A 14,355-nucleotide genomic window follows, 5' to 3' on the forward strand; every position below is an offset into this window, starting at 1 on the left:
GCTTCGACAGATATTTCGTCCACTTTTGCTCCTCTGATTGGGTCAAGGCTTAGACCATTGGAAAGCTCTTTCCGAGCCGGTCGCTTTTGACATAAGATACTCCCAATTCGCAGGTCCGAGTCCAAAGATACGGCCTCGGAAGTTCTGGCCGACTTGTGCACTATTTTTGCCTGCGGTTGACTTTTCACCTTTTTAGGGCTTTACAAAGGCTTTGTCTCCTTGAATCTTGGCCTTTATTCACAAAACTCCTTAGCAACCGACCTTTGCTCCTTTATCTCGCTAAAGTGGCACATTTTGCACATAATGAACTTTGAAGCCCTAAATGCTTAAAACACGTAATCGGATTAACTCTTAATTATTACTCACATAATTGGTCTAAAAGTATGATGGTTAATGGGTTAAAACTACAATTTTGGGCTCTTATCAAACCACCCCCAAACAGCATTTTGCTTGTCCTCAAGCAAAGATGAGAAATTAGCATAAGTGACCAAAATGGAGTTCTATCTACTCGCTTTCTACTGGTCGCGATTGCATTGACCATATACGCAACAGTGCTTTAAACCACTAGGAATTCCCTAGTGGACGAAGTTATAGCCTCGCGGAGAGTTTTCCAGTGAAGGTACTCACAAACTTCATCTATACTACAACGACTAAGAAATAAAACTATTGTTTCTTTATTTATGTCTCAATTATCTATACATCTCACTAGCAATGAATACGTATCAATCATGTCTAAACCTAAGCTAATATATGCATAATAATCAATCATCTACTTAATAAACATATATACAATGAGTAATGCTATGAAATGCTTTGAATGTGTCTGTTTCTCAAACTTTGGAATAACGCCCCAAGTAGGTTCTCACAGAAAAGTCAAGACAAAAATCACTATGATTTTTCCACTCAAGTTTTGCTACTCCAGCAGGGTGGGCATACTTTACCTTACAATCTTCAATGACACACAAGGAACCCGGTTGATCAAACACATCTCACACTTACTATCCCACTAACCTATTCCTAATTGAGCTAGAGGTCTTTATTAGGTGTGTGGGGATTAGGAGATGGTTTAAGAATGAAGGAAACGGATATTCAAAAAGACAAGTCCGAGATAATAGGGTCTTCATATTACGTGAATCCAGAGAAAACCTTGTTCTTTTTTGCTTCTACACTTTGTTTCCATCCTTAGCCTTTTCCTTTTGGCTTTTTTCGACTCCTTTTATTCTATTTTGGAGTTTTTATTTTATTTTATTTTTTTTTATCTTTTTCTTTTCTTTGGATGGAAACTTCTTTTCTTTTTTTCTTTTCTTTTTTTAGATGGAAACTTCTTTTCTTTTTTCTTTTCTCAAGCAACTACCTAATTTCGTTTTTTGGGTTTTCGTTTTTCTCTTCTCTTTTCTTCACTCATCCTATTCTCAGACTTATTCTAAAATGGGTAGGTTGATTTTTTTTTTATATATATATTTTGTTTTGTTTTTTGTAAATGTGGTAAAGGAATTGTGGTTTATGGAAGGGCTAATGAAAGGCTCGATTAGGCTTAACTAACGGAAAATATACTTAGTCAGAATTTCTAGCTATATCGATCCAAAAGGGCCAAAATTCTCTCTTAGACATGGTATAGTGGTCAAGCAAGTGGACGGTGATTTCTCTATTCGAATATAGTTCTCCCTTTGTGTCATTTCTCAAATGTTTCACTCATATAAGGCTTTAGGCTATATTCTCAGTGGGATTTGTAGAATAAGTACTCTAGCCTAGATTTCAGAAACTTACTGCCAAACAATCATAGATACTCATGTAATATATTTATAGATAGATGCAAAGATTATTACCTACATATTAACCTAAGTTTCTAAAACTATTCTAATGCAAAAAGCTAATGGAGACTTCTAGATTATTAAGAGCATAGAGAAAGAAACAATACCAATATTCCTAAGTGTATAGCATAAACTTTTTTTTATTTTATTTTTATTTTTATTTTATTATTTTTAAGACAAATAATACGTAATATACAACCTAATATGTGCTTAACATTTACATCATGTTTCTATACCACCCCAAACAATTTGGGAGAAGGGGTTCATGAAACAATTTAATAGCACAATTAAATTATGTAACTAACTAATTTTTATAATTTTTAACATTTTATAAATAAAAAACGTAATTTACATCCTAAAAGTGTCTAATTTTTTGCAAATGTTTCTATCCCACCCCCAAACAATCTAACGCTTTGTCTTCAAAGTGTAAAGAGATAAAGGAAAGAATTTACCATAGAAAACGGCAAAAATTGGCAAAGACTGAATGTAAATATTGTAAAGATGATATGATAATATGAAGCACAATTAAATCCCAGTGCGCATTAACTAATATCACTTAACTCTACCGAGTAAACATGACAGTGCTTAGGGTGGCAACATGATTTGAAATGAATACCAAAATCTACACCCCCAAACAAAATTGGAAAACTCTTTTTAAGTTTGAAAATTTTGTTTGGCCTATACCCTTAAAGTTGGTATCAGTGATTTAAAAACTTTGATCTTTTTAAAGTCGATTCCCTAGACTTACTAATATATGTTTATGTTTTTTTATTTTATTTAGTTTTTATATGTTTGATTTTTAGAAAAACAAAACAAAATTATGATAAAGAAATAAAATGAAACTCACTCCATAGAGAAACACTACTCAATCCACGAGAAAAAGTGCAAGAGATAAATGCGTGAGTCACATGAAACGTAGACTAAGAATCCGACACTTACAACCACTCACTCCAAAAGGAGGGTCCGGTTGCCTTAATGGTGCACTCCCATAACATAAGATTGGAATGGAGTACACCGAAGAATAAAATGAGTCTTTTATAGTCAGATACTCGAGACTTTATCTAATATATATGTATTAAAATGCAGTTTACCATATATCAACAATCGAAAAAGTTGTGGGTCTTTCCACAAATAATTAACATGGAATGCACCATCAAACATAATTAAGCACCAAGATTTCCTATGACGTAGCTTAGTGGAATGAGAGCAAAGCCTTATAGATCTAAAACCTAATCGAGCATACAGTTTCTTCTTTGTCCTCCTACGAAGGGGATGCCAAGTAAATGAACGTGAGAAAATTGATGGTTGTGGAAGATACGTAGGATGTGGATAATTTTGAGAAGGAAAAAATGGAAAAAATGAAAAAGTGTCAGGTGGCTTGTCCTTGGGTGTTAATTCTTCACCAGTTGGTTTTAGATAGTTATGAAGCATGTGAGAAACGCCAAGGTCAAGTACAAACTCAATGGTTCTTTGAAAAGGTAGAGGGCGAGGAACATTCGCGGATGGTAGGTGAATGAGTGACATGACGATGTGAGGTGGGTGAATGGTGTTCAACTAGTGTTCTTAGGTCTATATCATCGAGGCCTTGAGATATGCAAGACATTCCTCAATAGGTGGGTAAGAAGAATCACCGGGAGGGCTTAAAAAATTCTTCTTCCGCCATGGCCAAGAGATGAATGGATGTCAATAGGAGAGAACTTCGAGGAAGCAAACAAAGAAGGGTTGCAAAAGAGTCGAAGGAAATCCTCCTTGATGTTATCACGCCTAGGGAGTAGAAATTGTGATCCTTGTCTTCTTCCATAAGAGGGTATCTACTAGTGTGGGGACTAAAGTGTCACCGCACTAATGTGAGGTACAAAACTCTCAATGGACTTCACTTCCCTTCTGGGCAAACCTAGTTGTCCCTATTTTTGTCTAAACATGTTAACTTCTACAGAAAGATTTCCAAAAGAAAAGTCATTGAGCCATCCCGACAATTGATTGGGCATTGGCGGTTGCCAAAAAAGGACGCCCTAAGATGATGGGAATGGAATCATGAGCAACTTCGTGTCAAGAATAACAAAGTCTATTTGGATAGTAAAAATTCTAAACTTTAACGAGAATATTTTCAACTACACCCTTGGGATACTTAATAGAACGATCGGCTAACTGCAAAGTCATTTTGGTTGGTTGAAGTTTTGTTAGACCTAGTTGTTTATATAAATAAAAAGGGAGTAAGTTAACACTCGCCCCCAGGTCTAATAAAGCAGTTGTTATGAAGGTATCACCTAAGGTGCATCAGACAAGAAGATCGACCAGTAGTCCTTTACTTAACAATTCCGTTATGTTCAGATAAAAAGGGATATTGTTCAGTTAAGAATGCTTCATGGGGTATGTTGGTTTTCCTCTTCTTGGTGCACAACTCTTTTAGAAACTTAGCGTGTCTAGGTAGACTTTTTATAGCTTCTAGAAAAGGTAGGTTTATAGTCAAATTTTTAAACACTTCCCTAATCTCATCAAAATTCTCGTCCTTTTTAAACACAACTAGTCTTTGGGGATATGGTGCTTTATCTCTATTTTTAGCAGAAGGAATAAAAGTATTATTAGTCTTTGCTTTATCTCTAGACGTTTTCCATCTAGGTGTCCATATTGGAACCTCTACAGTGTAGGGTCTTCACTTTCTATTATTGGGTCTTGTAATGTTTTCCCTTTTGGTTGTGGTTTAACCGGTACTTCTACAGGTTGTAGGGTCTTTAGTTTCTATTATAGTATTTGGTTTGGTATCATTTTTAGTTTTTGGGTAATCTTTAGGCATAGTCACTTGATATCAACTACTGCCCTAAACGAAGGGTAGTGAATGCCTTTATGTAGTCCCCTCGGGTTTATATTACCATTATAGTAAATACTATTTATTTCAAAGGCGGTGTTTGTTGACTTAGGATTAGGCAATCGCTGACTTGAAAAACACGGGTTTGGTTATTATTTTGGTTAGAAGACATGTTAATAACCTTTTGGCACAAAGACCGCATCATTTGCATCGTTTGTTTCATCATATTAGAGTTTTGATCATGCCGATCTTTCATCAAGTTGGAGTTTTGTTGCATAATTTGATTTTGTTTCTCCAACAAGGTCACTACTACTTTGTCCGGTAGATGGTTGTATTGGAATTAAAGCTTGTTGGCGTTCATGTCTTGATGTTGATAGTTCCGGGTTATGGGTACTAAACCTCTATTCCGGGTCACCTAAGTTCCCTTGTCCTTGATGTTGAAGTTAACCTGGTTGAAGTGTGATGGTTGTGGTGGTGTTTGTGCATAGACAAGAGGACAATAGAAGTCAAAATGCTCAAGACTACAATGCAGACATTACAACAAGTAGAGTTAATGTTCATATTTGGAGTGGGTTGTTGTTGTTGAGCGAGATGGCATCTACCTTTTTAGTGAGGGCATCGATAAGAGTTTTAAGCTCGGGATCATATTTAACCTCAAGAGAAGAAGGAGAGGAGCGGGAGAAATTGTTACCTCTCCAATTGTTGTTCTTCTTAGATTGATATTCTAAGAATTTATAAGCCTCCAAGGCTCCTTTACTAAGAAAACTACCCCCAGTCATGATATCTAGAACCTCTTTATGATAATGTGAAAGCCCCTTGAAGAAAGAACGAACAAGCGTGTCTTTCGCAAGATTATGATGTGGGCATTCAATGAGAAGATCAGTGAAACGATTCCAGGCCTCTGAAAAGGATTCATGTGGATTATGGCTGAAGAAATGAATCTTGTGAAGCATTTCATCTGTCTTCAGTGGTGGGTAAAACTGTTCCATGAACAATTGAACAAGTTGAGCCCATGAGTCCACAGAGTTTGGCGTTTTGGCAGTTAACCAAGACGCCGCCTTATCGGCTAAGGTGAAAAGGAATACCCTCAGTTTAATTTGTTCCGCACCAGCCGTGGGATGGTGGAATGTTGTTAGGACTTGTTCAATCCTACGCATGTGTTGATAAGGTTTTTCATGGTCTAAATATTTGGGGATAACAAATTAAAAATCCCCCACTGGGTTTGCTATACCGATGCAAGATTTGGGGCTATCGCTCAAGGCTTTGTAGAAGTCAGAGAGAGGAGTCTCTCTTTCTTCAGCCATTATATCGGTGGTGTGTGTGGAATAGTAGCTAGAGGTGTAATGGGTGGTATACTAGATAGACGCGTGTTTGTCGACGCGTTGCGTTGTAATTACGTTAGTTGTTTTTCTTCGACCAGACCTTAATCTCATACAAGACTAAGTCGAACATAACTAAACATGCAACACTCCAAACAATTCTGATATACTAGTAGAAACCTCTAACTGGAGATGCGAGGTGTGGAAGAAAGGAATACCTGATTGCGTCTTTGCTTCGCTTATAAATAGCGTCTTGTTCACGCGTGTTCAGTGTATATAACAAGTTAGAACACTGAAAAACTTAAAAAATTGAAGTTCGAAACAAACCTGTGGAAATCCGGCAAAATTCAGCTTTTTGCTGGTCGCTTCACTTTAAGCGCAGGTCTTTCGGTGTAAACTTCGAAGTTACAGTGTTTTGAGTGTGGGTCGCTTCGGTATGGGCGCAGGTCGCGCCAACTTCAGGTGTTTTTGAGCAGAGTGCGCTTTGCTTAGAAGCTGGAGGGCGCCGTGGTTTTCGAATGTCCGGTGTTTTGTGGCAGGTGCGCCTCAGGGTTTTTGAGTTTTAGGCCTTTTATCGTACTCCAAAAAATTTAAAATTTTACAGTAATTTGATAAGACGTCTATCAAGTAGCCTGTATATTTTCAGATCAATCGAGAGCTATGAAAGTCCCTCTACTGCCTCGCAAAGTTTGCAAAACAGTTTTCGAACACAATACAAAACAACCGAATGGTTAACCCATCAAAACAAAGCCAAAATTTCCAAATTTTTAATGGAGACTCCTGACAGATCCTACTTGTTTATGTAAAAACTTTAGAGCAATTGGAGTTCTACAACCTCTCCTTATCGGCTGGTGTTCCAGATATTAAGTGTTTGCAACACTGCAAAAACACATTGGAAACACTCTACTATTTAAGAGGTCAAAACAAATTAAAAACTCGTCAAATTTTTACTACAAACTCCTGACTTAGAATAGATACTCCTGTAAAAATTATAGAATTTTTAGAACTCCCTAAGTAAACCTTGTCTGTTTTTCAAGAACATACGATTGTGTAAACCTGAAATGCAGCAATGTAAAGATCGTATTTTTTTCACAAGGTAAACCAACTTTGAAAAATCTGAAAATATTCCAGTAAATCAACAACACATTAAATATTATGTTTGAAAATTTTCAGAATTTTCAAAAATTTAGAAATACCTTCACCGTAGTGTTTTTCTCTCAGAAATCCATGACCCTATACCTAAAAAACAATTGAGCAGTTCGAAAATTCAAGAAATAAGAATGAAAAATTAAAAGGGTGGGTGGGTAGAGAATGGGGGATTGCCCCTTGGATTCAAGCAATTGAATTCTTGTCTTGAACGAGATTAAGATGGCAGCGGCACCATTTGATAATCGTAAAAATAGTAGAATCCTAAATATTAATGTTAACAACACTAATACGTAATCCTACCGTTCTTACGTTTAAATCAATTCTTCTTACTCTCAAAACATAATCATGCAATATAATGAGTAAGGATTCGTTCCACTCTTAACTGTCTAGACTTAAATTAAATTCAACTAATCAAACCGAAAAGGAACAATGGTGAGAGTAATGATTTGATATAAAATTTCTATACTACCATTCCCAACACAAGAACAATAATAAGAACATGTCATTATGGAATAAGTAATTAACTTTATAAATCTAATAGAACAATAAGAACAAGATATGATTGAATGAATAACAACTACTTAATAATCTAATGAACAATAAAAACAATGATTCAATACTCCATAAATAAACTAATTAATTAATCTAAAACTAGATCTAGAACTAAGGTTTAATGGCTACTTTTCTTATCCTAACATAATTTCTTTTCTAACCTAACTATCTGCCCTTAACAAAGAGTCAAGCTTTTGTTTTTATACTTTTAGATCCAAAAATCGGGCATGGGCTTGGAGCCATGTTTTGGGCCGAAATATCGGGCCCAAAACCCAATTTCTTTAGTCCAAAATAGGCTCTTCAGTTGCAGTTGGCTTCAACAGATATTTCGTTTACTTTTGCTTCTCTGATTGGGTCAAGTCTTGGACCATTGGAAAGCTCTTTCCGAGCCGGTCGTTTTGACATAAGATACTCCCAATTGCGAGGTCTGAGTCCAAAGATACGGCCTTTGGAAGTTCTGCTGACTTGTGCACTATTTCTGCCCGTGTTGACTTTTCAGCTTTTGACCGGGCTTTACAAAGGCTTTGTCTCCTTGAATCTTGGCCTTTATTCACAGACGTCCTTAGCAACCGACCTTTGCTCCTTTATCTCGCTAAAGTGGCACATTTCTGCACATAATGGACTTTGAAACCTGAAATGCATAAAAACACGTAATCAGTATTAACTCTTAATTGTTACTCACATAATTGGTCTAAAAGTATGATGGTTAAGGGGTTAAAACTACAGTTTTGGGCTCTTATCAGCTTTCCCCAAAAAATTCAAAACCTCCACAATAAGACGGGAAAAGGGCAGCCTCATCCCAGCCTTTAAATACCCATAACAAACAACTACTCCTCCACCCCAAGGAACATAGTTGCTAGTATACAAATTCTTCTCCCCCAGATCGTACACAGACAGATCGGATTTCACCTAACCAAACTCCTTCCTCAAAGTGGCATAACAATCCACCGACTTAGGCTTCCTCTCATCCACCGTCTCCAACGAGGAAGACGACGAAGCCTCATCACCACTACGAACCCTCTCCTCAACTTCTTCGTCACTTACCGTTCTCTCTCTCCATTTACCAACTTCAACCTCACCACTAAAACTATCACTAGTCATAGACATTGCACAATCAAAGAAAGAATGAAAGCTCAAATTTCTAAAGTTGAAAACACGAACCTGATGGCAAGGGATGAGAAGTTTTTTTTTTTTTTTCCTTTTTTTTTGGCTCTCGGATTTTTTTTTGGTTGAAAAGTGAACAAACAAAAAGCTTTCAAGTCAAAACAAAAAACCGCTCTGCATGAACACCTTGAGACAATCAAAGCGTTTCATGTTCCCAAAACCTAAATCATTACTCGCCCACAAATCGCCGTAACTACTGGCCCATGAATCCAGTCCAACAATTTTCGCACATTCCCCAAAACTTAAATTCAAAACAAAACACCTCGTCGGACACGTGTTTTCAAACTTTTTTTTAACCGTTCTCCTTCCACGTAACAACCGGCCCAAAGAACTAATAAAAATAAAGGGGTTGTGTAAGTACCCTCCATTCTACATTACAAAGCACGCGTGTCCACATGGCGGGGCGCCTTACTTCATTCGTCCCCACAACATTAGATCGCACAACGACCCAACACCAAGGTCGTCATCAAATCAAAGCGATTCTGACCATTCATGGAAAGATATCAACTAGCATAATCTTAGAGCTCAATCAACTCCTTAATCAAGAAAACATTATCTTTGTAACAGCACATTAATGGCGAATCATCAAGATAGCACACAAGGTGGATCTACAATCCATAACGGTTCAAGCACACATCTATAAATAAAGAGAGATGAACTACGTAAGGTTTGATTCAAGTTTACCCCGAGAAACTTGATACGTAGGCAACTCTTATCCCAAGAAGAGTATAGCCATTCCCTATCCAACAAATCATCAGGTCGTAGTCCCAAAATAACCAACATCTACACTCCTCTATCATGACATTCATCCAATCTAGGAGGAGTGGGAATGAAAGTAGTAGGATCATTTTCCATTCCTATATCGTACACTCATGCTCTTAGAGATAGACTATATATTCATCTGAATTTATAGCTGCTCTCCTCTCCCTAGTTGATCTCCTTATTGGCACTTCTAATTGAATTTGTTGAGGTTCTTTAATAATAGCAGGGGCCAACTCAGGAATATTTGGTTGATCTACAACCGCATCCTGCCTAATGACAGGTGTGATCAACTCATCTCTATGGATATCCACTAAAGGAATATCAACATGCTCTTCTTCAAAAGCAACATTCCTTTGTTGTGTGCTCCCACTATCCTCAACATCCTCAATAAATTTGGCATTATCCATCTCAATTAGGGTATTGGAAGAGAAGCAATAAAACTTGAAACCCCTTGACCTTTCTGAATAGCCAATAAAGTAGCAACTAACTATTCTTGAGTCCAGTTTTATTTCATTAGGCCTATATGGCCTAGCCCTGGACAACCCCAAATATATAAATGCCTTATATTGGGTTTCTTTCTAGTCCATAATTCATATGGGGTTTTAGTTACTGCTTTACTAGGTACTCAGTTAAGGATATATACTGCAGTCTTTAAGGCTTCACCCCAAAGAGACTCTGGTAAGGTAGAATGACAAATCATACTCCTAACCATGTCTTTTAGAGTCCGATTTCGTCTCTCGATACACCATTTTGACGGGAGTCCCCGACATGGTATCTCGAGGAACGATGCCACATTCTTCAAAGTATCTTGCAAATGGTCCTGGATGTTGGCCTTTTCCATCATACCTACCATAGTATTCACCACCACGGTCGGATCTGATAGCTTTAATTTTCTTAGAATGTTGATTTTCAACTTCAACTTTATAGGCCTTAAATACATCCAATGATTGTGATTTTTCATGAATTAAGTATAGATACACTTTATAGGCCTTAAATACCGTTGACCATTCCAAGAAGCCATAGGAAATGGGCCATAAATATCGGTATATATCAAGTCTAAGACACTTGAACTCCTGCTGGCACCAAACTTCCTTATATTTATTTGTTTGTTTACCCTTTATACATTCAATACAAACTTTAAAGTCTGAAAAATCAAGGGCACCAAGAACTCCATTTGACACAAGCCTTTCAATTCTCTGTTTAGAGATATGACCCAAACGCTTGTGCCACAATGTAGAGGACTTCTCATTAATTAATCTACGCTTAGTACCATAGTTATTAACATGCACAGTTTCATTTAACCTTAAGTGAGAGGCATCCAAGTCTAACTTGTATAGATTATCAATCAAAGAGCCTGTACCGATAAGATTTGAATTTTGAAAGAGACTAAATATTCCTTTTCCAACTGAACAAGTATAACCGAATTTGTCCAAATAGGAAATAGAAATTAAATTTCGTCTAAAAGACGGTACATAAACAATCTCATCTAAATCTAAATAAAAACCATACTCTAATTTTAATCTAAAGACTCCAATGGCCTCAACACATGCCTTATTGCCATCACCCATGTAAATGAACCTTTCAGTATCGATCACTTGGCTTGCGACTCCTTAGACAACCCTGCATGGAAACACTAATGTGAATAGTTGCTCCCGTATCTATCCACCATGAATTAGAAGGTACTTCGGCAAGATTTAATTCAGTACAAACAAAACTAAATTCATTACCTGCTTGCTTTGCTTTCCACTTTATACACTTTGGACATTCTTTCTTAATGTGACTGGGGTTTCTTACAAAAAGTAACAAAAAGTAGCCTGAACCTGTTTATCTTGTGCATTCACCTGTGTTGTCGCATTATCTGCAGTTCCTTTACCCTTATTATTCCATTTCCTTTTCTTAGTGCCTGAATTGCCATTAGAGGAAGTTGCCAAGTGAGCACTTTCAGTCTTCTCTTGTTTCAACCTTTCCTCTTCTTGCACACACTGAGCAATGAGGTCATTAAGAGTCCATTTATCCCTTTGAGTATTATAATTGATCTTAAAGGGACCAAATTGTGCAGGAAGAGAAATAAGAATGAGGTGCACAAGGAGATCATCAGAGAACTCCAACTTTAGTGCCCTCATTTTGGCAACAAGATTAGATATTTCCATAATGTACTCTCTAACATTTCCTTTGCCAATATACCGCATGGTGACAAGTTTGCTAAGGAGCGTACTTGCCTCTACCTTTTCCAATGCAACAAATCGGGTTACAACTTGGCTTAGGAATTTCTTGGCATTTTCTTCCTTAGGCATTGCACCACCTAAAAGTTTCAGAAATAGAGTGCTTCATTATACTAAGACTAAGGCATTGGAACGCTCCCACTTTTAAGTAGTTAGCCTTTTCCTCAGCTCCACTATCAGCCTTTTAAGTTTAGCATGCTCATCAACACGTAATGCATAATCCAAATCCATACATCCAAGAATGATTAGAACATGCTCTTTCCATTTTGTAAAGTTGGAACCAGTAAGAACTGGAATACTAGTTAAATTTGTAGATATAGAAGATGTATTCACTGAACATGATACAAAAGATAACTCACATTAATACATATGTCATTTACTTTGATGCATAAACAATAATAAATTGTAATATTATCATGCATGCATTAGTCTAAATGAAAAATAATAATCAAATAGACAAATGACAAGAAATAAAATATTTATAAAACTTTAGTAGTGGGCCTTAATGAGAAACCTAACACACCGTTATAATTCAAGTCTTTGGACAAACATTTAACGTGTAAGTGGTTTTCTCTAAACACATAAGACTAATCGACATATGTAAAACAAAGTTAGGCTTGGCCAAATAATAAGTTTTCCTTAGGGCCGACTATTGAATGCATAAGTAACTCCTAAAATTATTTTATATATATTAATTACCTTTATATCGTCACTAATCCGCCAAAATATAATAAACTTCCTTTGGGCCGATTATTACTTGCATGGATTAAGACGCAACCATATATAATCCAATAAACTTTACCATTAAACCCAAATAAATTTTCTATGAAAGAGGCCACTTAGGCAGCGTATCACGTTGAACGTACCCAAATTTCATGGTTTAGATTGCTATTTTTCAAATGTTTGGAACATGCTATTATTTAATTCTATTAATTAACATGATAATAGTAGAAAAGAAAATTCCAATAGCAAAGTTCATAAATCCAAACATGATCAAACTGAAATTTAAGTCCATCTACTTTATTGGGCCCGAAAAACTCTTCAATTTTACTATTAGGCCCAAAATGGACTTGAAACAAGGTATATACAACTGAAATAAGTTAATTGGGCCCAAAAATGAATCAAACTAGGTCCAATTAGCTTGAGTCAGACCCGGTTAGCGTAGTCAGACTTTGTTTGCAAAGTCAGACCTGGCATACATGGGTCAGATCTAAGCCCAGTCTAGTTCATGGGTCAGATTTGGATTTTGGGCTTTTGAGCAGGCCTTTAATTAAACTATGTTTTTGGATCGATGAGTTGACCCAAAAGACAACTCATCGTCACCAACCTTTAGAGATAATACAAGCTTCAACATTAAATCTTGCCTGCAATGGCCGTATTGCTCACCCACAAAACCATTTCAGTGTATTTAATGTATAGATCTCAAAGATCCATGGATAAAGCTGAGAAAAGATCGAGTTTTTAACGGGTTACCGACAACGAATAAAAAAAAACATATTGATCGAAATCCGTCATTCACCTTATGATTATGATTATTGAATAATGAACTTGTGACCATATGAAACCTTTTTACCGGAACAGACTCAATGATTCGATAAAAATGAAAAATATTTTGCAAACCCGCCATAACTTTAAAAAAGAAAACTCAATTTTACATGAAGTAATAAAATTAAACTATATGTTCTCTTCATGATTAACATATAGGCGACTGATACGAATTGTTAAGATTTCTCCATAACCCAGAATCGCATGTCAATCAATAAAGAAAACCTAATTATAATAGGACATACCTGAAGCCATAACGTTGATCAAGCAAGTCCTATAAGTAGTGGAACGTTGTTGTCTTCCACTCCAAAACCCTTCTTTGTGTTCTCTCACAATAGATGGAAAACTATGAGACTCAACTTATATATTGTGGGTATATTTCTATTATAGCCCATCATGATAATAGAAATACGCTTAAGCCCAAAAAGTATTTGCACATATAGTTAAGCCCATACTCACTTTATACACGTGTCATGACCTGACACGTGTGATTTGAGACATGTAAATGACTCGGTCATTTTACTTTAAGATCACGGTTTAGTGAGTCTTCCCAATGTCACATGTACGTAGTTTGACAATTAACACTATGTAATGTGTATGATCTATGTAGGTACACCTGAAGAGGAAAAGTTCTAACAGTGTGGCCCCATGAATCCATTAGAAATTGAAGGTTAAAATGAGATTGAGAGATTTCCTGTGAAAATGGAAACTAGCTAGTTTTGAGGAAAAAATGGAAGCCAATTTGTAGAGTTTTAACCTTATCAACCACCAAATGAGTGGAGTGGAGCCTGAGTTTTGTTTTGTGTTTTTTTTTTTTGGAAAAAAGAGCAATATTTGCATTGAAATTTTACTATTTGAGTAGACACTTGCTCTAGTTTGGAATATTTGTGGGGCCCTCAAAATTATGGGGCATTGTGTGATCGCCCCTCTGGTACACCCTCAAATCAGACCCTAAATTTGAGTTTATCGAACCAAGCTTTACTATGCTTAAATTCAGCTTGTTTAATTAAGCGAGCTTTAAATTT

At 36.5% G+C, this 14,355-nt stretch overlaps 1 protein-coding gene across 1 annotated transcript; it reads right to left on the reverse strand.

Annotated features, from left to right (window-relative positions):
• Positions 1-11,353: 11,353 nt before the first annotated feature.
• Positions 11,354-13,585, reverse strand: LOC147508480 (uncharacterized). Its single transcript, XM_086597152.1, has 3 exons — positions 13,576-13,585; positions 12,019-12,117; positions 11,354-11,865 (listed from the first exon to the last, which is right to left on the reverse strand). Exons 1-3 carry the CDS (start codon positions 13,583-13,585, stop codon positions 11,354-11,356), a joined length of 621 nt encoding a protein of 206 aa, XP_086453278.1.
• Between the last annotated feature and the right edge of the window lie 770 nt (positions 13,586-14,355).

Source organism: Coptis chinensis, chromosome 3 (genome assembly GCF_015680905.1).
Source record: "Coptis chinensis isolate HL-2020 chromosome 3, ASM1568090v1, whole genome shotgun sequence".
Taxonomy (NCBI): domain Eukaryota; kingdom Viridiplantae; phylum Streptophyta; class Magnoliopsida; order Ranunculales; family Ranunculaceae; genus Coptis; species Coptis chinensis.

What these genes read in the sequence shown, in the direction of transcription:
- LOC147508480 (XM_086597152.1), bottom strand. An exon ending in TGTTCTAATCATTCTTGGAT is followed by an intron (nt 11,866 to 12,018) that starts GTATGGATTTGG and finishes TGAAACTTTTAG; the next exon opens with GTGGTGCAATGCCTAAGGAA.